The sequence below is a fragment of the Dendropsophus ebraccatus genome, chromosome 5 (assembly GCF_027789765.1).
Source record: "Dendropsophus ebraccatus isolate aDenEbr1 chromosome 5, aDenEbr1.pat, whole genome shotgun sequence".
In the NCBI taxonomy this organism is placed as follows: domain Eukaryota; kingdom Metazoa; phylum Chordata; class Amphibia; order Anura; family Hylidae; genus Dendropsophus; species Dendropsophus ebraccatus.
Genome location: NC_091458.1, coordinates 36,935,231 through 36,963,074, shown reverse-complemented (window position 1 = coordinate 36,963,074; position 27,844 = coordinate 36,935,231). Strand labels below are relative to the sequence as shown.

At 44.1% G+C, this 27,844-nt stretch overlaps 1 protein-coding gene across 1 annotated transcript in view; it reads right to left on the bottom strand.

The window, feature by feature from the left end:
* The window catches only part of MTUS2 (microtubule associated scaffold protein 2), a 53,837-nt gene extending 28,978 nt beyond the window's left edge, over positions 1-24,859 (bottom strand). Inside the window, exons 1-2 of the mRNA XM_069969874.1 lie at positions 24,658-24,859; positions 20,798-21,009 (exon numbers count right to left, since the gene is read on the bottom strand). Of these exons, the coding sequence (XP_069825975.1) occupies positions 20,798-21,009; positions 24,658-24,718 (273 nt within the window). The 5' untranslated portion in view covers positions 24,719-24,859. The remainder of the gene's footprint in view (positions 1-20,797; positions 21,010-24,657) is intronic.
* Positions 24,860-27,844: the final 2,985 nt, after the last annotated feature.

Genomic DNA, 27,844 nt, shown 5'->3' with positions numbered 1-27,844 from the left:
GATGTGATCGTATAATGGGATGTCGGCGGCCAGTGACATCATCTGCCGGTGACTTTGCTTTAATGGGAACACAAAGAAATTACATTTTACCTAATGTTTCAAAGATGGTTCTCGTTCTCTGTTTAGTAATAAATATTTATGATGTCTCAGCCTGACGACTAGTCCAGGAAATGCATTCAGATAGAAGCGTGCCCAAAAGAGACAAAGATCAATGCTACAAATAATATATATTATAAGATGTCTTAGAATAGAGGGTCAGTGCTGTATGCATGGACCTTGCATCATGGAGGAGGCACAAAGAGTCCATGCAGATCCCACCATGGTGGAGGCGCGCAGAAGAAGAATAAGTACCCATAGAAGCAGACATGGTAACTCTTCTGATTTTACCAAAAGTCTCACTATTTTTAGCCACCTTCATAAATAGTGTATAACCAGCCCCCTCCCCCCAATTAAAATATATAATTAGCCGTTAACTATTGACGGTTTAATCCAGTAGAAAACATTCTCTATAGTTAACGTCCTTGTTCCCAACTTTTGTTCAAAAGAAATATTGGGTCTGGGGTCTAAATATATTTAGAGGGTCTGGTTAGAGGGGTGTCATGTCTAGGGTCTGAATATGCAGTACGTAGGGCGAATGGCTGTCACTCCCGAGACGAGTTAAGGTCCTATTACACTAAATGATTATTGGCCATACTTGGCCGATTACTGGCTGTTCCGGACGATAATTGTTTGGGGTAATAGGTTATGTTAAAAGGCAAGGATCAACTGACATGCATGTCGGCTGATAGTTGTCTTTCAACGTTTTATTTTAAAAAATGACAGCGACAGTCTGCTGGCCATCGCTCAAGCAATAGTAGCTGCGGCAGCAGACCACTGCTCTCTCCAATGGGCCACCCAGACAATCTAATCTGGGCCACCCCTCCCACAGCTCCCCGCTCAAAGTAATAGCACAGGCAGCAAGTGGGAAGAGAGGAGGAAGAGAGCGCTGACCTGACAGGTTCCTCAGTGTAATATGGCCCTAAGGATCCTATTCCACGGGCCGATGGGGGCCCGATCAACAATGTAAACGAGCGCCGATTTGCTAGATCGGCTCTCGTTTACTCGGCCTATTCCACGGCCCGATAATCTTTTAGCGAGGGCTGCAGGGACATCGTTACCCATGTCCTTGCAGCCCTTGTTTAAACATCATACTTTACCTATCCAGGCTGCAGGTCTTCTCCTGCGCTCCTTCTTCCCCCCAGTCCCGCGTGCAGCAGCAGCTTCGGAGTGGCCTGTCTGAGCTGACAGGCCGCTCAGCCAATCACTGGCCGCGGCCGCCCCGGCCAATGATTGGCTAAGTGATCTGTCAGGTCAGGCCGCTCCGAAGCTGCTGCTGCGTGCGGGACTGGGGGGAAGAAGGAGCGCAGGAGAAGACCTGCAGCCTGGATAGGTAAAGTATGATGTTTTTAGATCGTCGGTCGTCCGCCGCGCACCGATATTCCACGTAGTGATGCACGGTCGGTGCCCGATGATTTTTGGTTTGCACCTAAACAATCAGACGATGATACGATCATTGGTTGATCGTTGCCTTTATTCAACGGAGCAGTGTTCACCCGAATCGGGTCGATTCGGCCGATTATCGCTCGGTGGAATAGGCCCCTTAGTCTCTGAAGTGGAGGTGCTGCAGTCAGCGGTTGGCACCAAAGACACACAGGAGGAGACAGGCTAATATATGTAGGGGTCTGGTCTGACAGTAGTGCAATCAGTAAAATTTACCGAAATTTGAAAAAATGTATCCAACATGCCCTAAAACCCAACGGGTGTGCATGTGGTAGTTTTCTCTTAGTTTACAATAAATTGCTTCGCACATATATTAACTTTGGGTGTTCAAAATGTACAGTACCCTGACTATTCCACACCTCCAGCAACATCTGGAAGCATACGTACATGATCAGATAGGTCTGACAGTGAACTCAGAGAGTCCTGCTGACAGTTGTAGTCTGAGGACAACCCATGTTCATGTTCCTGGAGACGTCATTACGTCTGATAAGAAGCAGTGCTCAGCTTTGCTCAATGACCCATATGATGATTTCTATGTAAGACCCACTTTCCGGCAGACACATTAATGGAGGGGGTCGCAGCTTGCCCTGCCACTCCCCAGGAGCCTAAATGGTCGCTCACATAGAAATCACCACAGCAACAATGAGTAAATTATTGATAGTAATTGTACATGGTTACTAGAAATTATTCCGAAGGGCGATATATAATAAGGACCATATATGAGAGTGTCCATTTATTTAAGGAACTTATCTATTTAGATGTCATATAATAAGCACATGCAATTTTTAGTTTTATCCATCATAAAAGACACTTTTTTTTCACAAAGATGTCTTTTGGTTTATACTATGTTAACCCATATTGCACTACACTTGAGTTGTGTTGTTACTGTGCCTTACACTGACACTTAAGTTATATTCCCAGCACTTGCACGCTGTAGATTTACAGGCTTTAGAAGTAGTTATCTCCAGCCTGTGGCACCTTACACAAAACAGTGTTCCCCAGCCTATGGCTCTCCAGTAGTATTATTGCAACAGCTGGAGAGCCACAGCCTAGAGATAGTTAATAATTCAGAGCCATAGCCTAGATTTTCCATCACCAAGGGCAAAATAACATGGCCAAGGTGCAAGGCACATGGAAACTGCACATGTACTAAGCAGTTTGCAGCCAGCGCAGCGGCCTATTCAAAGAGCTGATGAGATCAGTCAGGGTCTTGGCTAGTTGCCAGCTCCTACTTAAGCCCCTATTTCACGGGTCGTTTTAGAGGAGCAAACGAGCGCTCTCAGCGCTCGTTTGCTCCTCGTTCCCTGTTCGCTGCCGCCGCTATTCAGCGCGGCTGCAGTGAGCGGGTGAGTGCGGGAGGGGCGGCGGGAAGCTGCGGGGGGGGGGGGGGGCTGCCCGGGTGATCACTGATCGTCCGGGCAGCCCAAAGGATACAGCAGCGTCTGCTGTCGATGCTCCTATTCAACGGAGCGACGGCAGCAGATCGTTGCTGTATCATTTGCTTGTTTTTCAACATGTTGAAAAACAAGCGACTGCAACGATCAGCCGACATGAACGATGTCGGCTGATCGTTGCACTCTATTCCACGGGATGATTATCGTCCGTAGCGGCCGATATCGGCCAAATACGAACGATAATTGTTCCGTGGAATAGGGCCTTTAGGGTAGCTTCACACGTACCATATCACAGCTGCGGATCTGCAACAGATTTGACTAAATAAATGAACACAGCATTAAATCCGCACTGTAAAATCTGCTGCGGATCTGCTCCGGATCCTCAGCAGATTTGATGGTGCAGATTTGATGCTGTGTTCATTCATTTAGTCAAATCTGCTGCCGATCCGCAGCAGAAAATCAGCTGTGTTGCGGTACGTGTGATGCTACCCTTATTGCGAGTGATAGCTCCATAGTTGTCTGCAGTCAGTTTGATTGGGCGACCAGTGTGGGACTGATGATGATTGGAAGGGGTCTCAGCGCCGAGACCCTGACCGATCTTAACCTCTGGCATGTCTGTGCAACATGGAAAAAGTTCATTAAAATGTTACTTTATTATCTATTACTACGCTGTAGTGAAAATGAAATTTCCTCCTGTTCATACCTCTGAAGCGGCCAGTTCATTCAAAGTAGATTTATGTACTGTAACTTGCCATACTAGTTTTTTTTCATGTTTTTCTTTATTTTAACCTTTTCTTTCATGTGTTGTGTGAACCTTCTATTGTCTAAAGAGATGTCTATGAAGATGGTGGGCAGCATACTATCTGGCCAAACAAAACTATAGAGGTTCTGGTATACCCAATGGCACCTATGACTTCCGTTTAGTTCTGTTTATGAAACCTATAGGTAAATGCAATAATTTAGAGTGCTGTTTTGGTATTTATTCTTCCTTCTATCTACTGGCTGCTGAAGCCTATCTATGGCCGAGTAAAACATGGTTTCAGCTCCTGGATGATAAGACGCATTGCTGTGTTTTTACAGCCAACAACGTATTATCTATACACACAGTGCACTGGGAAGATCTAGCCCGTGACCCTTAGCTATCTGGAGAGGACGTGTGCTACACAGGCACAATATAAACTTATGTCAAAATGACTGCAGGAAAAGTAAACCAAGACAGCTGAAGGAGAGTCTGGAGACTGAAGCATTGATGACCTGTCCTTAAAATAAGCCGTCAATATTCCATTTGTAGGTCTGACGCAGTACCAGACAGCACAATCTACTGTCTGACAGGGATCTACTAATGATAGACTCACCACTGGCCACTGAGCCTAGCCTTAATACTTCTTATGAAATGGATGATAGGATGATATTCAATGTTTAGATTGCTATTTCTTTCATAAAGGTTAGGAAAAGTTCAAAGATAAGTTCCTCTGAGGCGCATGGGGCCCCCATCAACTAAAGGCCCTATTCCACGGAACGATTATCGTCCGTATTCGGCCGATATCGGCCGCTAATCTTCCCGTGGAATAGAGTGCAACGATCAGCCGACATCGTTCATGTCGGCTGATCGCTGCAGTCGCTTGTTTTTCAACATGTTGAAAAACAAGCGACTGATACAGCAACGATCTGCTGCCGTCGCTCCGTTGAATAGAAGCGTCGGCAGCAGACGCTGCTATATCCTATGGGCTGCCCGGACGATCAGCGATCACCCGGGCAGCCCCCCCGCAGCTCCCCGCCGCCCCTCCCGCACTCACCGCATTGAATAGCGGTGGCAGCGAGCGGGGAACGAGGAGCAAACGAGCGCTGAGAAATCTCGTTTGCTCCTCTAAACGACCCGTGAAATAGGGCTTTAAGATGGCTCACTACCATAATTCAATTAAAATGGTAATCATAGACATATAACTAACTTTATAAAAATAAATCCCCCTTTCAAAATGACAATTCTATATTAGTATATGTAGTCAAGGCAAGACAAAAAAATCTGTATACACTTAACGTTAAAAACTGGAGAGGGTATTCTACTGTGGATAACTGGGGTATATGTTAAATATGGTAAAATCAGAACAATCATCATATAATTCCATTTCTGTTAATGGGATCCGTCATTATTCATGTAAAAATGGAAGCCATGACATCAGTACGAACTCAGCCTACAAGTCTACAAGCCAACAACGGATCTCCTGTGTACAAATATACTGTGGCTACAGGAATAAATAATGGATATTAGAAAGAGAAAGAAAGTCTCTGAATATGCTGGAAGCACTTACGTGTTGCTAATGGAGATATATGCGGTGCAAGAAGAAGAGTCCCTGCTGAGAAGGGCCTACACAGCTCGGCTGACTGTGGTGAAGATACTGGAAATACTTGTACTCATAGTTACTGGTAATACAATTTACTATGACAGGGCGTAAGATAAAGATGATTGTAGTGTAGAGTAGCGATGAGCACACTCAAGCATGTTCACTCGGCATTTGAATACCGATGGCTGACGAAGTTGGATGCTGCCCTAGGGAGTCCTGGAAAACATGGATACAGCCTATGGCCTATGGCATCCAACTTCACCAGCCATTATTATTCAAATACCAAGCAATCTGACTCGAGCTCATCTATAGTGTATAGCACTAACTCAGAATTGAGCTACCAGAAGAATCTTTGCCTCCTTTTCTGACTACATGATTCTCCATTACACAGCAGGGACAGGTTAGTATAGATGAATGCTCTTCAGCATTAAATGGAGAAAGTCTTCAGTAAAACTTTCCGAAACGTGACATGTTCCCGTGATCACTGCAACTAACCTGAAGCTGACCCAGGTTAGACTGAACTGGATGTAGAATTACTGGCAGGGTTTGGTCAACTTAGAGCAGACTTTGTGTAGACTAACCTAGGCCTAAACCTTCTTTCCTCACATGGCCTAGCAGGGGGGCCAACAGACATGTCAGCTCACACTAAAGCCCCTATTTCACGGGTCATGTAGAGGAGCAAACGAGCGCTCTCAGCGCTCGTTTGCACCTCGTTCCCCGCTCGCTGCCGCTGCTATTCAACGCGACAGCAGCGAGCGGGTGAGTGCGGGAGGGGCGGCGGGGAGCTGTGGGGGGGGGGGCTGCCCGGGTGATCGCTGATCATGCGGGCAGCCCATAGGATATAGCAGCGTCTGCTGCCGATGCTCCTATTCAACGGAGCGACGGCAGCAGATCGTTGCTGTATCAGTCGCTTGTTTTACAACATGTTGAAAAACAAGCAACTGCAACGATCAGCCGACATGAACGATGTCGGCTGATCGTTGCACTCTATTCCACGGCACGATTACGGACGATAATCGTTCCGTGGAATAGGGCCTTTACTGAATAGTCTAGAAATTAACTAGAGACTACCTGGCTGCAAAGCTGTCAGACATTCTCTTACTTCTCTAGCCAGGGCCAGACCAACTAGTTTAGACTGGTTCCAGCTGTCTGGGTAGAGAGAGGGTTCATCTTGGGAGACTTCTCCCTCAGAACATTCAGGTAGAAGCTGGTCTGGGGGAGGGTCATGTGACCAATGTTTCATGCTTCCTCTATATGTGATCCACCATAGTTGGCAGTGCAGAGAAATATTTAACCTTTGCACATCTTTATACAACAATGTATGTTGAAATGGCACTGAACCTTGTTACACTCAAAATACCCAGAAAATAATTCAGATATTTAATGGGAAAGATTTCTCAGCCTCATGACAACTTTAAACTACAGCAGCTGGGACAAGGATATCAGGACACTGCACTACCATTAACACATACTCTTGTTACAGGTACTAATGCTCCCAGATGCCCTGCATAACTACTTCTATCCTCCTGGTCACCCCAGCATGACATATACTATAGTATCCACTACCATGGGTATCATCTCTAGGATTTATGATATCATGAATTTATTAAGCGGACAGAACGCCTTTCCCCATAGGTAATTGTAATTGACATTCGACTATGCAAGTGCATACTTGTAGCAGATGTGTAGAGACCACTCGTATATTCATATCATGTGTGAGCCAGACTGATGTTTCTATCATCACAGATTAAATAGAAGTGACATGCAGGTGCCTGAGGGAACTACTACTTTATGTATAAGTTACTGGCTGAAAATACAATATGCTCTGTGTTATTATGTGTAATGAAAAGAAGATACTAAACAAAAGAGACGTACAGTATAAAATAAAACTCAATTCTTAACTGTACCAAAATACATTCTAAAAATAAAAATAAAAAAAAGAAATCGTATATTTTAAACAGAGAGCTCAGGCTAATTTAATGACGTCCCTTAGATGTCAGAAACGCTTGGCTACTGTTTACTGATGACTCCTCCATTGACTGTAGCCTGACTATGTAGTTGCTTAACAGAGGGTCAAGATGCAGCTGGAGATCTGACATACTGTACAGTATATTCAATAGTAATTTAGGGCCCTATTCCACTGGACGATTATCGTTTAGATTATCGTTAAATCGTTTGAATCTAAACGATAATCGTTCGGTTGAATAGCAGTTAACGATTAACGACCGAACGAGAAACCGTTGATCGTTTAATAAGACCTGGATCTATTTTTATCGTTGCTCGTTCGCAAATCGTTCGCATTGAATAAGACGTCGTTCGGTCGTTCGCAGTAGTGACGAACACAATAGCGACGTCAAGATGACAGTAAGAACGGTCATAAGTAACGATTATCGTTCCATGTAAATGGGTGAACGATTTCAGGTCTTTCGCAATAGCGGTCGTTTGGATCGTTTATCGTTAACGATTATGCGAACGATAATCGTCCGGTGGAATAGGGCCCTTAGACCAATAGAAGCAGACAATGTGGCTCCATTGGAGCCCATTCATGTTTGGTCTTAGCTTCTTCCTTACAGGGGAGGGCGAAAACTAGTGCAGAATACTCTAGGGCAGGGGTGTCAAACTCCGGCCCAGCTTTAGCTGTCCAGGCATGATGGGAATTGTCATTTTGCAACAGCTGGAGGGCCACAGGTTGACACCCCTACTCTTGGGGATCTGCATTGTTTAGAATAAAGTGGTGGGAAACTGGCTTAATAGTCATAGAAACTGAGTATGGAGGGGAAAATAACCTTTACTGTTCAGGTTAGAAACACTCTGCATCATGATACAAAGCCTACTTTAATATCTAACTTTTTTTTTCTTCCTGTATATGCCAGTCTCATACCCTGATTACTTTTTACAGAATTTAGCAATTTTGTGGTCTTTTCCAGGTGCAGTCACTGTATACCCAATGTCTAAAGTACCGTAATGCACTGATGGTTACATTCAGGTCTCATCGCTATGTTGTCTCCACTTGTTGCACAAGAAGATTTGGATTTGCAGAGCAAGATAAAACATCCCAAAAAGTTGACTTATTTTGGTGTACAGCCCTGCTGAAAGACCTATTCGAGGGTTCTTTGTAGCCATAAGAAGACTTCTTTTCCCATCAGTCAGGTAACACCCTCCAAAGATTACGACATGGAGAGAAGGGAGCGGCTGCACATCCCACCCATGGCTGATACTAATGCCGCTAGGCCTATTTTAAAAACCAACGCCAGGATGTCGGTATATAATTTGATCAAACCATATTGCCCCATGTACCACGTGCAGGTGCCCTGGTCCACACGGGTCCTTACACTAACTCCACACTATTTCGGTGAGTGACTGCCAACCCCGCAAAGCGTGCACATGCAGGGTAGGGAGGCCATGGAATGGCCCTGCAACCCTCCAAAGATTGTTCCCCATGGGAGACTCATAAGTAGCTAGTTATGATTAGAGCCACAGCTATACCAGTTATTGGTTTCCTGTAATGTAGAAGGTCTCACTAAATTAGACAAAGCTTCAGGGGGGGTGCACAATTTTATATATTAAAACATTGGAAAGGGGGTGCCATGGATTAAAAAATCAGCTACATTCACATGTAATATTTTAGTACTTTTTTTAAACTAAAATATTTTTAGTACATTTTTTTCATTATAGTTTTTCTTGTTGGCTCCACTCCTGGTTTGGCTAAAAATGCTCCACAAAATACTATATGTGATGCTAACTATATTCTATACTGCTCTCTTGGCTATATGGCTAGAGGCATCTCATTACCAGGTGATAATACTATGAGCCATGTTATCTCTCCTGTACAATTACATTTATGTGACTCTAGGGACAATGACAAAACTGATTTACAGAAGCTTAGTCAAAAACATTTCCCGAAAGACGATAAATATGTGCTGTACTGAGCGGATGTAACCGTATAACATGAGATTATGACTAACCTTACATAATGACATAACCTATTGTAAAACTGTAAATCCATGCTGCATGAATCATGAGGTCATCCACTGAGAAGAAAACATGAATATTTCATAGGTCTAAACACACCATAAAAGCCATATACTGGTAATTCTTAAGTACGGGTAATACTGGTATCCTTTGTATTTTATTTTTGTAGTGGTTAAAATGACAACACAATGGAGTACAATGCCCTCAGGTTATAATATGTCCAATGTATATTTTTTTGTGGAACATAATGACTGGCAATATCCTATTCAACATACATTTCTGGATAATGTGTACAAAGCTTTGCTCCAAATGCGGGACTATTGTACCAGCCATACAATCATTTCCAGTCATATAGTACATTGGTATGCAGAGAGCTACCATAGTGATTTGTAATGATTCTAAGGACATTGCTCAGGAGCACACACCCAAAATATGTCCTTACACATATACAAAACAAGATGTATATAATGGCCATGTGATACCAGTGTGGCAAAGCAGTCGGGGGTTGCCATTGGCCGGGGTAGCTTTGGTGGAATTTTGGCTTCTAGGTGGGTGTAGCGTCACTTGGGCACTTGTCATGGTAGCCTGGAGTGCAGTTGGTATTCATCCCTGATCAGACAGGCAGTGCTTCTGCAGGTTTGAATAACCCAAGTGTAACCTGGTGTGTAGGTGCAGAATGGATAGAGTCCAGTAGCTTAACCAGAATAACGTTTGTTCTTCAGTACAAAAAATGAAGCTTCAGTAACTGCAGGTGCAGACAAGAGGTAGAAGAAGTAGTAACCGTAGAAGTGAGAGTAAAGAAACGTCTTGAGGGCTCTGTCCAAGGTAGCTGTGCACTCTGCCAGGATAGTGTAGTTGAGAGAAGATACTCATACTCACGTTTCTGACCGCCTAATGCCCTACAGTGTTGGGATACCTATCCTATTAGGGTAATACGAGGTCCCTGTGCTTGGTTGAGCAGACTTCCAGAAACTTTACAGAACAGCCGTGTGTTACAGTGGGATACGTAGGCGTAATCTGCAGCTTTGTCCTGCTGGGGTCAGTACCAAACTCAGGTTTACTGTCCTGTACCTTGTTGAAAGTATCTCTAGCGTGGACAAGGCTATCCTCAGAGAACATACTTTCCTCCTGAGGGGTCTAGCACTGCATGCTAGCAGTGGTTTCTGACTTAGGAACACTCTCTCATATTGTCTATCTCTCTAACTCCTGACTGAACTAGAAGTCCATCCCACCAGGAACTAACCTCTTTTTTATAGGGGCAAACTAAACTCCCTTGTGATTGGTGGGGCTGTGTAGTGCAAAGAGAGAAGAAAGAGGATTGGAAGAAAAGTGAGGGAAACTAGGCCTGCACCTGTAATTGGAGGACATCAAACATGTGACAAACACAGTTAACCCAAAGCTTCCTTTAGCTGTCCATAACATGAGGCATACAGAAAACACAGTAGTGACATCTAGTGTAGAAAACACAGAATACACTCTGACCATATCCCACTGTGAGAACCTGAGTGAGTTAATTTGCCCAGGTGCAACAAAGACTTAGTGGCACACGTGTACTGGGACATTACACCAGGCCTGCAATTACAACCAAACGACAATTAGTACTGTTATTTACATTTCACTGTACAAAGACCAATATTACTAGTGATAACATTACCCAAGGGCAAAATAATGCAGCCACATTATGACTACTACTATTATCACTACACAGTGACTGGATGATGTCACTATACTGTTATTGAATAAAAATACTATACACATGCCAGTATTACCACTGTATAGTGACTATATACTGTAGTGGTAGATTGATTGTATAATTAATTACAGTACAGTTACATGTAATAATCTGATCTAATCTGAGATTAGAGTTCTTCATTTTTCTTGTCTTTTCATCAGGCCCAGGACCTCCATGAAGAGCTCAGGCATAGGTTTCCCCCATGTCCTTCTCTGTCATACAGACTTCTCTTTACCCCTCTCCTCTTTCACAGACTGTTTTCAATGATTCCCTGCCTCACAGACTGCTCTAGATGCCGCCTCTCACAGTTTAATCATTTTGATCCCACTCTTACAGCCTACTCTTTATGATCCCCCTTTCTCACAGACTGCTTCCCCCTCCACATAAACTACTTTTAATGCCCACTTTCATAGCAGAGAAGTAACATAGTATAAAGACTACTCAACAAAGACAATTTACATAATAAATAAACATAATGCTTAATCATTACCCTTATATCTATATCCAGATTAAATCATGAATGTCAGTGGACAAACATGAGGGGCTAGGAATGTCTGGGAATCACATCATTTCAATTTAGAGTTAAAAGTATAATTCTGTGAGCACACAGTGTTGTTATCTACCCTCCCCCCCCCCAAAAAAAAGAAAAGTTATATATACAGTGGTACCTTGGTTTAAGAGTAACTTGGTTTAAGAGCGTTTTGGTTTAAGAGCTCACAGTTTTTCAAAATTGTGACTTGGTTTAAGAGCATTGTTTTGGTTTAAGAGCTCCCTGTACTCTGTGGGAGCGTGAGTGGGGGAGGGGCATGGCTGCATAGCAGGGTCTACAGCCCTGTACTCTGACCCAGGAAGTCTCCCCCACCTTCCAAATGATAGAATATCCACTTCAGGCTGGGGCTTGCATTAGGGGACAGGACTGTGGAGGTAATCTCTTCAAAGCTGTAACCCCTCTCTCCCCGTACAGAGAGCGCTACTATAGAGTGCCCACATCTGCCCTGCTCATTCCTTCATGCTACCTGCAGTGTTTCCCATCCTCTCTGTTACTGTACAGTAACTTATAATATCACATATTCTGCTGTTTCTGAATGTTTGTTTCATTTGTTTTACATGTTATTCAGAATAATAAATCACTATTTTTGGGGTGGCGAACCAATTGTCTGCATTTTCATGATTTCTTATGGGAAAATTTGCTTTGGTTTAAGAGTGGATTTGGATTACAAGCATGAACCCGGAACGAATTATTTTCGTAATCCAAGGCACCACTGTATATATATATATATATATATATATATATGTATTGTAAATCGCCAACATACTATAAACATATTGCACAAATATTCAATGTAACATCCTCATCATATAAAGGAGGTATATATAGAGGATGGACAGCTTAGATGCCGGAATACCTGTTTAAACCGAAGTGCTATAGAAGTAGACTTCTAGTTAGGAGTTTATACAAAGCGTGATGACATTTGAAGAATTCCACTGATATACTGCATAACCTTTTATTCCCTCAGTCTTGCAGCAAAACATTATATTTCTTTTATTTGAGATAAAACGCATCCAAATGATTGTATAATCATAAGAACAGCGCACAGTGTGATGCTAAGTACTGAAGATAAATCAAAGCCTATATGGGTTGTTGGATATCCCAGGGGATATGCTGCTGAGCATAAAGACTCTTTAACCCGATTAGAGGCCAATAAAGTGTGCAGTGCACAGTACACTCAGTACATCTCCGTAATTGTGTGGGATTCCTAGCACAATGTCCTCATCCTGACATGAGTGACAACGATACCCCGGGGAGCTCCGGACACAGAAACTCCTGCCTGCCTTGTCTCATCTCATTTAGAGGAAAGGGAGAGGGGGTGTTTATAGGGTGGATGTGAGGTGAGGAGTCATCCGAGGCATCGGACACATTTCATTTGCTTAACAGGATATGTGTACCGAAGAGATACAAATCTCTAATGACACCATTTATCATTAGCGGAACATTACGGACAACCGAGAAGCACGGAAGCATTGCCCAATGATCTGAAATCCATAATTATTCTTGGATGTCTAACATGATAAATGTCATGAAACTTATCATTGGTCGCATCAGCAATAGATATCGAGGCTTATGCACAGCTATTAGACGTGCACAGACCCTTATAGCAGTGTCTGTAAGCACTGTGCTGTCCCCATGAACCTCCATATCCTCCTCAACAAGTGATATACCATGTAAAAGCATACCTTGTTTTTCTAACAAGAAAAGAAAACTGTGTATGGCTCCGTACTTTATGGGCCCACTAAGTTATATGGGTGTCGTATCTGGTATAGATATGACATATACCCTGAACATGATCATCTAAAGGACACTGAGAAGGAAGGTCATTTCCTTACCTTCATCTTCCTCATCTTCAAATCTTCAATTTAATCAATATGCAAATAGGGCAGTTTGGTGCACTGGGGTGGGACTACTAGCCTCAGTGTACCCATCCATCCCACACCTCCTCAAGAATATTTATCAATATTTATTTAGAGTACCATCGCACAGGGCGACTCGCAGCGGAAATCTGGTAGCGAGTTTTGCTGCGAAATCTGCTATGAGGTAAGGTCCTAGCAGGTCCCTGGGCATATATACTCGTAGCAGTCTGAAAGACCTCTGCAAGTATGTAATTCAGCCGCTTCCTTAACCTCTTAATCGGCTCCCGCTGTGTGTATACATTACCTGTGTCCTTGCTGCATGGGGTCCCGGCTTCCTGCTCTCCTGCCCAGCCAATCAGTGTGTTGCCCAGCCCCAGCCACTGATTGGCGGTACAGACTGCTGCGAGTATGTATGCGCAAGGACCTGCCAGGACCTTACCTCATAGCGGATCTCGCTGCAAAACTCATAGCGAGATTTCCACTGCGAGTCGCCCTGTGTGAAGGTAGCCTTAGAGTGATGAGTCACTGCAGAGCGCTGCCTCCATAATCATGGGGAGGGGTGGGCTGGCAGGTGCACTAAGGGCGGTAGTCTCACCCCCAGTGCACTAAACTGCCTAATTTACATATTGATTGAAGTGAAGATTTAAAAAGGCTATGTACACTTTTGGATTTTATTTTTACAAAGCTTAAATTCATCCAAAAGGAATGATTTTTGCAAATGATCACAAATAAGAGAACGTGTCTCCATAGTTACAGACCAGGGGTGGACACAGACTGCAAAGGGCCCCTGTGTAACAAATGTGTTTGGGCCCCCATAACCTATTCATATCTCCACCTTTCTGCCTTAAAGGCACACACACATGTACGCCCAGGCATCCGGTACATGTGTTCTGGTTTCTCGGGAGGGCCCTACAGCACAGTACAGATGCCACTAAAGGACTGTACTGCAGTCTGTGCAGGCCTTAGTGTGGGACTGGGGTACCTGTGGCTCACCAATAGAACTGATTATGGGGGGCACCCAAATAAAGAACCCGTCAGAAGCGACATGCTTACCTGGTCCCATCCTGTACTGATGTATCTGTGACCACAACTCCTGGAATAACAATAACTACAACTCTCAGAATGCCTTACACTTACGAAGCTCTCAGACAATGCTGAGAGTTGTAGTTTCCAAGGGGACAACCCCTTGAGTTGTCTGCTCATTTGCACTTCACGTCCCAGCACATCCTGAGGGCTGCAGACTGCAGTACATGCTGAGAGTTGTAGTGTTTGCCGCTGTTGTACTTGGAGGGTCCTGGGTGCACTGTACACTGGATCTGGGAAATTAGATTATATAGCTCAGAGTATGAAAGTGACCCCAGAACAGCAGTAATAGGGGATACAACAAATGGGCCCTTAACCCCTTAAGGACGGGGTCAATTTCCATTTTTGCGCTTTCATTTTTTCCTCCTTGTGCTTAAAAGGCCATAGCACTTGCATTTTTCCACCTAGAAACCCACATGAGCCCTTATTTTTTGCGCCACTAATTGTACTTTGCAATGACAGGCTAAATTTTTGCATAAAGTACACTGTACACAATTTTTTTGCACTTACACCAAAATGAAATAAATTAATAGTTTGGGCGAGCATGCGGTGATACCAAACTTGTTTATTTATTTATTTATTTTTATTTATAAAATGGGGAAAGGGGGGTGATTCTAACTTTTATTAGGGGAGAGGATTTTTTTGTAATAAAAAAAGTTCCTGGGGACTAGCCACAATGTATAGCCACAATGTTCCTGGGGACTAGCCACAATGTATAGCCACAATGATTTCTCATAGAGATCTATGCAGTATAGATATACTGCATAGATCCATGAGATCAGTGTTCTATTGCTTTTGGCTGCTGCAGCCAAAAGCAATAGAATGCTGAGCCGGGATCAGCACCATTATGGCGCAGACCTCGGCACGGTAAAGATGTCAGTTCTCGCCTCAGGCAGCAAAAAAGCTAGAATCGGCCCTGACTAAGTGGGCCCCACAGGAACACTTCCCACACTTCCCAGGTGCTGATACCTACTGAGGTACCCACTACAGACATGTGCCATGCTGAGCTGACACTTTAGAGTCAGAGCCTGGTTGGCTCCTCTATTGGCCTGGGCCCCTGTGCAGCTGAACAGGCTGCACAAGTGATATTTCCGCCTCTGTTACAGACTACAAAAAAACACCTGTAGTCTGATCATAAAGTCTTGTGTTATCTACTGTACTGGTTGTTACAGTGGTAACTTTTTGGAGAGCCAGGAATGTGCTCAACTAGAGCTCCACCCTGACTTCAAATTACATCATATCATGTGGTAGGCGATTACTATGACTTCACAACTCTCATTGGGTCAGGCACTCTGTCTTGCACAGTAGCCCTTTGTCAGTGTCTGCTCTAACTTTGTACTTTTTAGTTTATCATTAAGATTTTATAGTTCAGATTAGCCAGTACTGAATGAACTACAGCTGCATGGCAGTGCAATACAAGTTGTATGCAATATTGTGGCTAAAATAACATAGTTACGCTATAAAAAGTCCCAGTGCAGTCATAGTTTAAATGGTGATATTCTAATGTGTTCTGAATAAGGAATATGTTACGTTCATATGGTAAACTGCAATACTGCCTATTGACCTGTAGATGTCACTAGAGTTCTTCTGAAATCTCTAAGAAGAAAGAAAAAAAAAAAAAAAAAAAAAGAAGCCTAGATTATGAGGAATATTTAGCCTGGTAGTTCAGTGCTGGTGGCATACATTGCAAGAGCAATTATTTCCTATGTGAGCATGTGAAGAGGAAGGAAAATTGTCAACAAATGATCATATTCCAATTGTTCAATTCTTGCTGCAATCCACTGTAAGTGCTTTAGCAGTTTCTGATGCTAGCCATCTAGATACCATGTCATGGAATGCCAAGCCTGCTCCAGCAGAGCAAATTGGCACAGATAAAAAATACTTCTTTGTTATCCAAAACCAAAGTTACTGTAACACATGAAAAATGTAAATACGGGGTAATGCATAAGGATCTTGTAAACCTCCAGTTTTAGGCTATGTTCACAGTAGGTAAAAAACATGGCCGTTTCATAACAGCCGTATTTGCATAAACAACCGTTATATTGCAAATACGGCCATGTTTTTTTACGTAGTGTGAACCCGACCTTAATCCGTAACTGTCATATAAATGTCATTTTTCAGAAATCAATAAATATCAATGGTACAAGCAATTTTAAGAAACTCTGTAATAGGTTTTATTGAGCAAAAGAGTTTCCTTCTGTACTCAAAAAGCTGTTTTCCTACAACCCCCCACCCTTACCCCCGAGAAGAAGAAGGATATCTGTGTCCATTATACTCTATGGAGAAGAAGGGGAGAGGTTGAGGGGATCAGTGAGCACAGAGAAGAGAAAAGGCAGCCCTGCAAAACACTACATCCTGCAATGTTATCACATCAAGTTCCCAGATAAGCACTTACCTTTCTGACCTGTGAATCCAGCATTTTATGTGCCCAGTCTCCAAACTGCACAGCTGCTTGTCTGCTCTCCCTGCTCACTCATATAATATTTCAACCCAAAATATTGGGTCTTTTGCTATGTTTTTTTTTTTACATGTCCTTTATTTGCATCTGACCAGTCATCTGGTAACACATGGCCAACACAGTTCCATAATATAGTTATTAAAGGGGTCTAAGAAACAACGCCACTCTTATCCTGTGGCTATATCTGATATTGCAGCTTAACCCCATTGAAATTAATACAGCAATATCAGATATGACCAAGAGTGGCGCTACTTCTGGATCAAAAACAGAGCCCCTTCAATACTACACAGTGTTGTGAGGACAGAGTCCATATGACTGCAAACAGTGGAAGCGTGTCTTGTTGAGACGATAAAGTGGAATGTAATGACAATCTAAGGGAGTAATTGCATACATAATTACCGATTTTACAGTCCACATGACCTTTTATATGGCGGCTCCAGATCTTCAGTCATTAGTTACAAAAATCATTTCTTTGTATTGGATTACACTTAAGAGTAAAAGCCATTGACTCCTACCTTCCAATTTATACCGCCAGATCATTAAAGTGAATTGTGTTTTAATAAAGAAATCCAAACCAATGAAACATTATGATGGTGAAGCCCCGGAAGGAATGGCATCTTCTATCATTACATGGGATTGTGCGACCTCAAGCATCTCAAAGGGTCTTAATGCGGAGAGAAGAATAGCGCTGTGCGTATAGGACATAATGAAGAGATCTTAACTGCACAATAACCTTCTCTGCAGTAAGGTGCGGAAAAACTGATGAACTCTATGGGGAGAGGACATGGCGTGCCCTAAATCTATGGCATATTGGGGAGGTTGGTAAAGAGCAGTCCAGAAATGAACCAAATAGAATAATATTGTCATATGTAAAGCATTGGCGCATTTTATTTTTTCCCCTTTTCTGAGCGGCTGGCACCCCCCTTCATAAGACCTGCATGACCCAAATAAGCAGGATACACCCGTGCTCACATGTCAGTACCTCATGTCTTTCCCATTCTCTCTGCAGCAGTGGTGGTGAGTGCAATAACATATTCATACTTGTGTTGTTTGGGGGCTGCCTTCTCCACTGGTGGTGTCGGCTGGGTTTTGGAGGGGCATTTTGGGTTTGGTCCTGTGACATTGGGGTTGCAGGGCCATTCCATGGCCTCTCTTCCCTGCATGTGCACGCTTTGTGGGGTTGGCAGTCGCCGACCGACACAGTGTGGAGTTAGCGTAGAGACCCGTGTGAACCAGGAGTCCGGCACGTGGTACACGGGGCAATATGGTTTGATCAAATTATATACCAACATCCTGGCATTGGTTTTTTAAAATAGCCTAGCGGCATTGGTATCAGCCATAGGTGGGATGTGCAGCCCCTCCTTTCTCTCCATGTTATACGTATACCGTGTAAGTGTATATATGGGAGTCTTGGAAATTGTGCCACATTTACTATACCATATGATCTTCTTGATAACTCTAGTGTGATTAATGCCATTTTTGGCATGTAGTTATTAGAGATGAGCATGCTCAAGTCGGATCATTCGGCATTTGAATTACGGTGGCCCGCTAAGCCACCTGGTGCTGCAAATGATGACAGCTCAGGGGGCCTAGTGAATTGCAGGAGAGGGCAATGCGCTCTACCTTGCTCAAGCAAAAGAGTCCTAGAGTTCTTGTGTTCCAACAGAGAGTGTATCCCTGTGTGTTTTACCTACTGATCTTTACAGACCCCAAATAATTGAGGGAAGGGCTTAGCTAAGGGGAGGGGATTACTGTTGTCGGTGTCCTACTGCAAACAGTGCAGAGGGGGGAGGCTCCTGCTGCAGCCAGTAGTTTTACAGCCCCACACAGGATTGTAAGGAGGGGAAAAACACAGCTTATGAGACTAAGTAGGATCAAATGAGAACTATTTGCCGTTTTACAATCCAATATAAGAAAGATTTATCATTTATATTTACTGATGTATATTATTTTTTTGAGGAAATTCTCTTTGATTATTGGCCAAACTGCAGTAATCTGTGTGCTGTAAGATGGTCTGTTCTCAAGCAGATGTCAAAGCTGCAGCTTGTCATACGCACTAATACCTGTCAGCATGAAGGTCTGTAAATACGGGAAGGTTTATCTTCCCAGGAAACTCATTTGTCTTTCTGTCATGTGATTTCTGATTCTAGAACGGCCGTGCTGTCTCCTTCAATATCCCTCACACTTCACATATAAATTATCCACCAGTGTTTTTGACCGCCTTGTACTACAGGACTCCACAGGCAACGTATCTGGAGCTATAAAATCACAGTCACTAATAAAGTCTTCCTTAAGACTCAGAACATGAAATTACTATGAGAAAACAACCCATGATATTGTATATAAGGGAATGCAGCATGATAAAATGAAATTATTTATATCATGTTTTTTTTATTCTAAATATATATATTTTTTAACATTTTTGGTGTTTTCTTATGCAAATAAAAATAATCTTGAAATATCCAAGTTTTCACACTGACCATTAGAACAGAAACAATAGGCTGACCTTTCCTTTTTTTGGCAGCTTATGCGTCAGCTTTGCTTTATAGAATAGGATAGAGTCCCCAGAGTCATCTCATTGTTATTAAAGGGCAAGAAAACAACAACTCCGTTGTACTGCTGGAGTCCAAAATAAGGGTTGTATGCATTTCACCTGGCATTCTCTAGGGGAAGGTACTATACTGTACCTCCATAGCACCTTAGGCTAATAGTGAAGGGTGTGATGAAGAGTACATACAGGGGAAAGGACTCCTGTCAAACTAGGAGTCCCTGCTCTTATACTAAGCAGTGAGGCATGCACTGTATGACTTGATGGTTAGTTCACATTTTCTGGTCTGGGTACACAGCCGAATGTAAGTGGCTATGATGTATGCACAGTCTCTTACACTCATGAATACATTGTGCACCTGGCCCAAAAATTGGCAATCAATTGCAAGTCAAAATTAGGTGAGTCCTACCATACCTCACAATATTTTATCCCTCACATCTACATGGTGCTATTTTGCCATCTGTCTCCTACTATTTTGCCAGTCCTGTCTCCTACAATGATTGCACTCCCATGGATTCACTTAAGATAGGAATCCCCAATCTGTGTCTTTGCAGCATTAAAACTACAACTACAGAACCGCTATAAATGAAGGGCACAGAGCGGGGGTGCATGTGATGTGGAGGAAGAAGAGGGGAATTAAGGAGTTAAAAAAAGGTCAGTTAGGGTTGGGTGGACTTGGTAAGGGAGGGTGGTTTTTGTGTCACCTTCCAGGGTGGAGCCAAAGGTCCTATAAAGATGAAGTGAAGAAAACGTGGAGTATCAGTTTCCTGCCGGTCCAGCAAATCCACATCTAGATGATCTGGATTTGCAGTGCCATTTGACACATTGTCGGCGCGGTGCGGCTAGGGGAAAAAAATCTCGGTGCTGGTACTGCTGGATGTTGCTCCCTTGAATTTTGGATCTTTGACATGTTTTCATGTTATGTTATTTATTAGGTATTTATATATGTCTGTTCTGTTTTAGGACTTTTTTTTTAGCACTTTCATAAATTTAAAGAGAGTTATTCTGTGGGATTAGTTGGAACCTCACGTGGGTGGTGCAAAGAGGAGTTATGGTAAGGGAAGGGTTAAAATGTAGCCAGAAGAGAACTCAGCAATACTCCATAGCAATAGACTGCCAGGGTATGTTAGGAAGTTGGAGACCACTGACCACAACTATTATGCATAGATTTGGAGGGACACCATTATATCTGAATTAGAGCTTTGTGAGGTTTGGTAGCAGTGTCAGTCACTACCCCACTTTGGCACTGTCATGCTTACACACATTTCATTTTACTTCTTAGGAAAGAACAATGTAGATAAAAGTAAAAGCGTCTCTTACCTTATTAAAGAAATACTGAGTTGTCACAGCAAATACTAAAAATCCGCAGCTTGTTTTTTTGAATTCTTGACGGATGAATACGAGTTCCTTCGCCTGCTCCTCACACTTCTCCTTTAACTTGTGAACAGTCTGTCGATCTGACTCTCGGGTCTGTACCTCCGTCTTGGCTGCATAGCCATTCTTTGTAATTGTTGGCTTCAGCTTGGGATGTCCTGGTGTGTAAAGTAGGAAACAGAATATGAGCGACATTACACTCCAGTTATCTACAGTATATCTATTTTATGTAATGTAATAGGAACAGCAGGGATCATACAGCTTTTCTGAAATTATAAGGCACTAAATTGCAGTCTTTGGGGAACCTGGGAGCAGGTGATCATGGGAAGTGGTGTAATGTCCCTGTAACCACCTGCTATAAATTAAGCTGAATTGTTATTGCCCTTAAACATGTGTTTGAAATGTCAAGAGAAACCACCTCTGTCTCCTCTAATATGACCTGCAGAGTAGGGCCACTGGTATGCCAGTAGCAAAAAATTGCTGCGGTGTCCTAAAGGTATTAGCCACTAGATATATGCCATACTAGACATATTCCTTATTGCCAATCAAGTGATCAAATGTAAATTAGGCTGGGTTCACACTGTGTTTTTGCAATCCGTTTTATGCAAAAAAAACGGATGAAAAAATGGATGCATTTGTGTTGACTTCCATTATAAAGAAATGATCAAAATGCATAAGTTTCTTCAGCGCACACAAAAATTTGGTCAACCACCTCTTTGTCGATGTTAAACAAAAGGATGCGTTTTAATCCATATATATATAATCAATGGAAAAACGAATGCATAAATTTTTTCATCTTTTTTTGCATAAAACGGATGGAAAAAAAAACGATTGCAAAAACGCAGTGTGGACACAAAAAATGAATTTCTCCCTACTAAAATCTTGTACTACAAAATGAATTCATTATTGACCCCATATGCCGAATGCCGTGAAAAAAACAAACAAACAAACAAAAGAACATTGTTATATCTTATAGTAGTGCTACACCCCACGTCTAACTTGTTGATGGATGAGATGTAAACAGCTGCAGTACCTACAGAGCTGATGGTAATGGTATAGGTTATGTATAGAATTACTTCTGCACCCATAGCATTGCCTGTCTACACATGTGCAGACTTGTACAAACTATTTCTGGCACGTCACATGTATATGTCAGTGGATGTGCATGCAGGAGACCAAATCACGTTGTTTAAAACACGGATACATGTTATAAAAAGCAGCTAAACTTTGATCATCTCCAAATCTGAATAGGTTACGTTGCAAAGTCTATTGTGACACCATGGGAGCACCACTGAAAATTGCAGACATAGTAAAACAATTGAGGAAAAGTAATAGGCCAGTCAGTATTGTCACAGCTGATAATCTCCAGTAGAGGGCAGCATCCATGAGGGAGAATGTAGTGCGCTGTCCAAGCATGTGGTGCTGAAATCAAAGATAGCTATCACCAGACCCGGCCTCTTCATCACAGACAGATGCAGACCTGCCAAGTGGTGAAATATCCTCACACTGACAGAGTAGTGTACACAGTGGGAGAATCATAGCATTGTATGCCATGTACAAAGTCTAGATAAAATACCAACTGAAGGCCTATCAATAGCCTTCTAATGGGAGTATATGGCTACATCAGACTCATACCCAATATTCACAGTTTCAAGCGTGCCCTGAAGACTCATCTCTCCAGACTCGCTTATAATGTTCCCTAAACTTGTCTCCCCGCTCTCTCTCTGACGGTTCCTGCACTCTATGGGAGGCATTTATTAAGTCCGGCGTTTTTTACGCCGGACGTAAAAATGCCCCCGCAGCTCCGGCGCTACGGAGATTTATGTAGAGGCGGACTGCCTCTACATAAATCCCGTGCGCGCCGTTGCGCACCGCCGAAAACCTACGCTAGCTGAGGACTGGAGTAGGTTTTCGGCTTACATTTTGGCGGAACGGATGGTAAATCGCGCGGACTCTGAGTCCGCGCCCTTCGTTCCGCCCACTTTCCGCCCCTTCTACGCCCCCTTTCCGCCCCCTGGCGTACTCGGCGGAAAGTGCCGATTTGCGAATATTTTATTCGCAAATCCGCCATTTTTGAATAAAAAAAGACACAAATCTGCACTTTCCGCCGAAAATCATCCATTCGCCGGATGATACATGTGGCCCTATATGTTTACTTAATCAGACATTGGCGTTGTTACTGGCTCATCCTGTATTTCCAACTATGTACAGTGGCCGGACCATGGACAAATGAAGCACTTATGCCTGGTGTCAACCTAAGTTGTTAGTCTGTAAGCTCCAACGAGCAGGTCTTGTTTATACTTTGTATTTTTAATGTTGTTTTTATTTATTCTAATTATTTAACTGTGTATTATGTACCTCTCTACTGTATGCATAGAAAAAAAAAGGAAAACAAAAAAAGCGCTGCGGAATCTGTTGGCGCTATACAAATAAAATCATTATTATTATGAAAGCATAATATTGATGAAGAAATACAACGTAGAGAAACTTCCCTGTCCGCCTTTCAGCAGACTTAGGGCTGATCACTTTAGTAAAGAGCACTGATCTGCTAGATTGACATTGTTTACTGATACTATTACATGGCTCGATTATCGGGCAGCATGGGCTGTATATATATATAGATATATATATATATATATATATATAGATTAGCGATATCCATGGAGCCCTTGCTGTACATAGCAAATAATAAACTGTATACGTTACCTCTCCACGCTTGTTGCTACAACTGCAGAGCCGCTCTCTAAAGTGACTGGCTGCACAGAAAATCACTGGCTGTAGTGGCTGACCCGGCCAGTGATTGGCTGTGCAGCCAGTCACTTCAGAGAGCTGCTCTGCAGCTGTAGCAACAAGCATGGAGAGGTAACGTATACAGTTTATTATTTTCTTAACAGATTCATCAGCCATCGGCCGTGCATCCCCACCATATTACACGTAGCGGTGCACAGTCGGCGATCAATAATTTTAGACTGAACTATACACCATGGGGGAGGTTCATTGAAGCTTGTGCAGGGAAGCAGTTGCCCATAGATACCAATCAGATTGCTGCTTTCATAATGAAAAAGGCCTCTGTAAAATGAAAGCTAGAATCTGATTGGTTGCTCTGGGCTGCTCCTCTACACAACTTTTGATTACTGTCCCCCGTGTTAATTTCCACTGCAGATATTGCTGCCATCAATTACAGCAAATGTGTCAGGCCACTCCCCTTCCTGCTAAGCCCCACCCACTGTCACATGTTTACTAACATAATACACAGAGCAGCAGTGGCAGTTATGATGACATCACACAGCACATGACATCACAACTGGCACTCAATGTAAACAACTCTGGACCCTGGAGTCATTGGACAGCTTGTAGAGGATGAGTGCAGGTATGTAGCTCTTCCCTAAATGCTGGGACCTCATCGTGTCCCCTGCTGTGATGATCAGCACTGTTCACCATAGAGGAGTTGTCCCTTCAGTCAGCTGTTATGTTGGTGAAGGGGGCACTGCTGCCTCCCCAGGACACATGTGGTATTACAGGGCTCCCATACAAATGAATGGCTGACTTTGTAATAACTGAGTCCCTCAGAGCGTAGAATAGGGCTTCAGGGCATGTTTATGGTGCCGTCTTATAAAAAGAATCTCCTCGTTGCCTATAGCAACCAATCACAGCTCAAATCTCAAATTTTATTAAACTCTGGCAAAGTAAAATCTGAACCCTGATTGGTTGCTATGGGCAACAAAGGACATTTCGACTGCTTGATAGAGTATACCACATGACATCACAAGACCTATGACATCACAATCGAATCACAATATAGAAACCTTTCTTTTCTCCCGTGACAGATTGAAGAGGACGACTCCCAACATGAAGCTGAGGCCTCATTCATATGTCCTGCAGCTGGGCTCTCCAGTCTCCAGTCATGTTGGACTCCATAGCGGCTCCTTTATTCCGATTGTAGAGAAGCCATGGAGCTATTGTAGCAGTAAGTATATGGGGGGAGATTTATCAAACATGGTGTGAAGTGAAACTGGCCCAGTTGCCCCTAGCAACCAATCAGATTCCACTTTTTATTCCTCACAGACTCTTTGGAAAATGAAAGATGGAATCTGATTGGTTGCTAGGGGCAACTGAGCCAGTTTAACTTTACACAATGTTTGATAAATCTCCTCCATGGTTTGTATTAGATTGTAAGCTCTTTGGAGCTTCTCATGCACATTGGAGTGTACGCGCTCAGGCGGGCTGTGCGGCTAGTGCGTGTGGTGAGAATGCTGGCGGTGTGTCGGCCCTGGTGTGAATGTGGCCGCAGGAGCCCCGCATCTGGCTGTCCGTAGAGCGTACGCTCTCATTAGCAGTGCGCCTCCTGTATAATGGCAGAGTGTCTGTGGTTGGTTAGACTCTACGCGTCCAGGAGCGGTGCACCTGATGTACATAGAGAATAAGTTCTGAGGAGAAGCACATGTATTGTATATTAGATTGTAAGCTCTTAGGAGCAGGAAATGTATCGTATATTTTGTATATGTTGTTTATGCTATATATCTCTCTATAAAATCTATACATTTAATTCTATCTATATGTATGCAGCAGGCCAGACGGGTCCAGGGAGATATCTGATCGCCACTTGTGGGGTCAGGAAGGAATTTTTTCCCCCCCTGAGGTAGAACTCTCCGGGAGGTTGTTTCGCCTTCCTCTGGATGTTTCGGTTCAGTGAATCTTAATTCAGGACAATGGTGGAGGACCGTGGCGAGTTCTGTGGCCCCCACCAGGCCTGACCTGAGGGTCACTGTGACCATGCTTAGTGTAATAAAGGCCGGTAATGTTTTATTACAATGTTGCATTAATAAAATTCTAAAACTTATCTATTGTGTGCTGTGTGTTTTATCTAGGTTTCCTCTTACTCAGTGATGGATGACGCTCAAAGTGTGATAGACTACACGTTCTGTCTCACAAACAAATCATACACCAACATAGACCATACACCATGGTATTATGCAGTACACCAACCAGCCTGTCCCTTCATTTACTAATATATATTAATATATAGAGATAGAGCTCTGCAGTGACATTACCGCAGCGCATCTGGTTGTTTCATTATTGGGGGGGCGGGGCTTCAGAGCAGATCGGTGCATCAGAGAGTGGTAATTAAAGGGTTAAAAGATCAATATTCATAATGAACCTCAGCATATTAAAAGTTAGAATGTTGACAGGAGATTGGTTTTATGGCACGGTATAAAGTATTTTCAGTCACCAAACATCTGCCTCACTGTGGAGGGTGACAGGCAGGCTCGGACTGGGCCACCGGGGGACCGGGGAATTCCCCGGTGGGCCCTGAGCAGTAAGGGGACACAGGGCTGGAGACCACATCAATGTGGTCTCCACCCAGCAAGCCCAGGGGGGCCCCCGTGCTCCTGGGGGGGGCCACTCGGCCTCCGGGTGCCGCACCTTGCCTTTTAACTGGAAGCGATCGCATCAATCGCTTCCAGTTAAATGTAGCAGGGTTCCTATTGACAGCGCGAGAGGCCATAGGCTTCCCACCCTGTCAATCACTCTTGTGACCGCAAGCAGCGTTCTGCTTGCGGTCACAAGCGTGCCGTCCCCGTCAGATCAGCAGCTCCCTGGTCCCGGGCTGCGCCACCACTGAGCTCCGTGTGCGTGCCGCGGCGGCTGGGACTTCCGGTACAGGGTGCGCAATCCAGAAGTCCCAGCAGCTGGCGCAGCTCACACGGAACTCAGTGGTGGCGCAGCCCGGGACCAGGGAGTTGCTGATCTGACAGGGAAGAGAGAAGAAGAGACGCGCGGCCGACGGGGGAGCGTGTTGTAAGGTGAGTTGCTGTTGTTGCTGGGGGACAGCACTGGGGGATATAGAGGGGCTGGACAACATGAGGGGGGCTATGGGGGGGATGAACAACACTGGGGGCTATGGGGGCCTGGACAACATAAGGGGGGCTATGAGGGCCTGGACAACATAAGGGGGGGCTATGGGGGGATGAACAACATAAGGGGGAGCTATAGAGGGGCTGGACAACATGAGGGGGGCTATGGGGGGATAACCAACACTGGGGGCTATAGAGGGGCTGAACAACATAAGAGGGGGCTATAGAGGGGCTGGACAACATAAGGGGGGCTATAGAGGGGCTGGACAACATAAGGGGGCTATAGAGGGGCTGGACAACATAAGGGGGGCTATAGAGGGGCTGGACAACATAAGGGGGCCTATAGAGGGGCTGGACAACATAGGGGGGGCTATAGAGGGGCCGGACAACATGAGGGGGGGCTATAGAGGGGCTGGACAACATGAGGGGGAGCTATAGAGAGGCTGGACAACATGAGGGGGGCTATGGGGGGGATGAACAACACTGGGGGCTATGGGGGGGGGCTGGACAACATAAGGAGGGGCTATAGAGTGGCTGGACAACATGAGGGGGGGCTATAGAGGGGCTGGACAACATGAGGGGGGCTATAGGGGGCTGGACAACATGAGGGGGGCTATAGAGGGGCTGGACAACATGAGGGGGGGCTATAGAGGGGCTGGATAACATAAGGGGGGCTATAGAGGGGCTGGACAACATGAGGGTGGGCTATAGAGGGGCTGGACAACATGAGGGGGCTATAGAGGGGCTGGACAACATGAGGGGGCTATAGAGGGGCTGGACAACATGAGGGGGCTATAGAGGGGCTGGACAACATAAGGGGGGCTATAGGGGGGGTGGACAACATAAGGGGGACTATAGGGGGATGGACAACATAAGGGGGGTTATGGGGGGACGGACAACATAAGGGGGGCTATGGGGTGATGGACAACATAAGGGGGGCTATGGGGTGATGGACAACATAAGGGGGGCTATAGGGGGGTGGACAACATAAGGGGGGCTATATAGGGGATGGAAAAGACTTGGGGCTATATGGTGGATGGACAACATAAGGGGGCTATATGGGGGATGGACAGCACTGAGGGCTATCTATATGGAGGATGGCTAACATAAGGTGGCTACCTATATGGGGCATGGACAA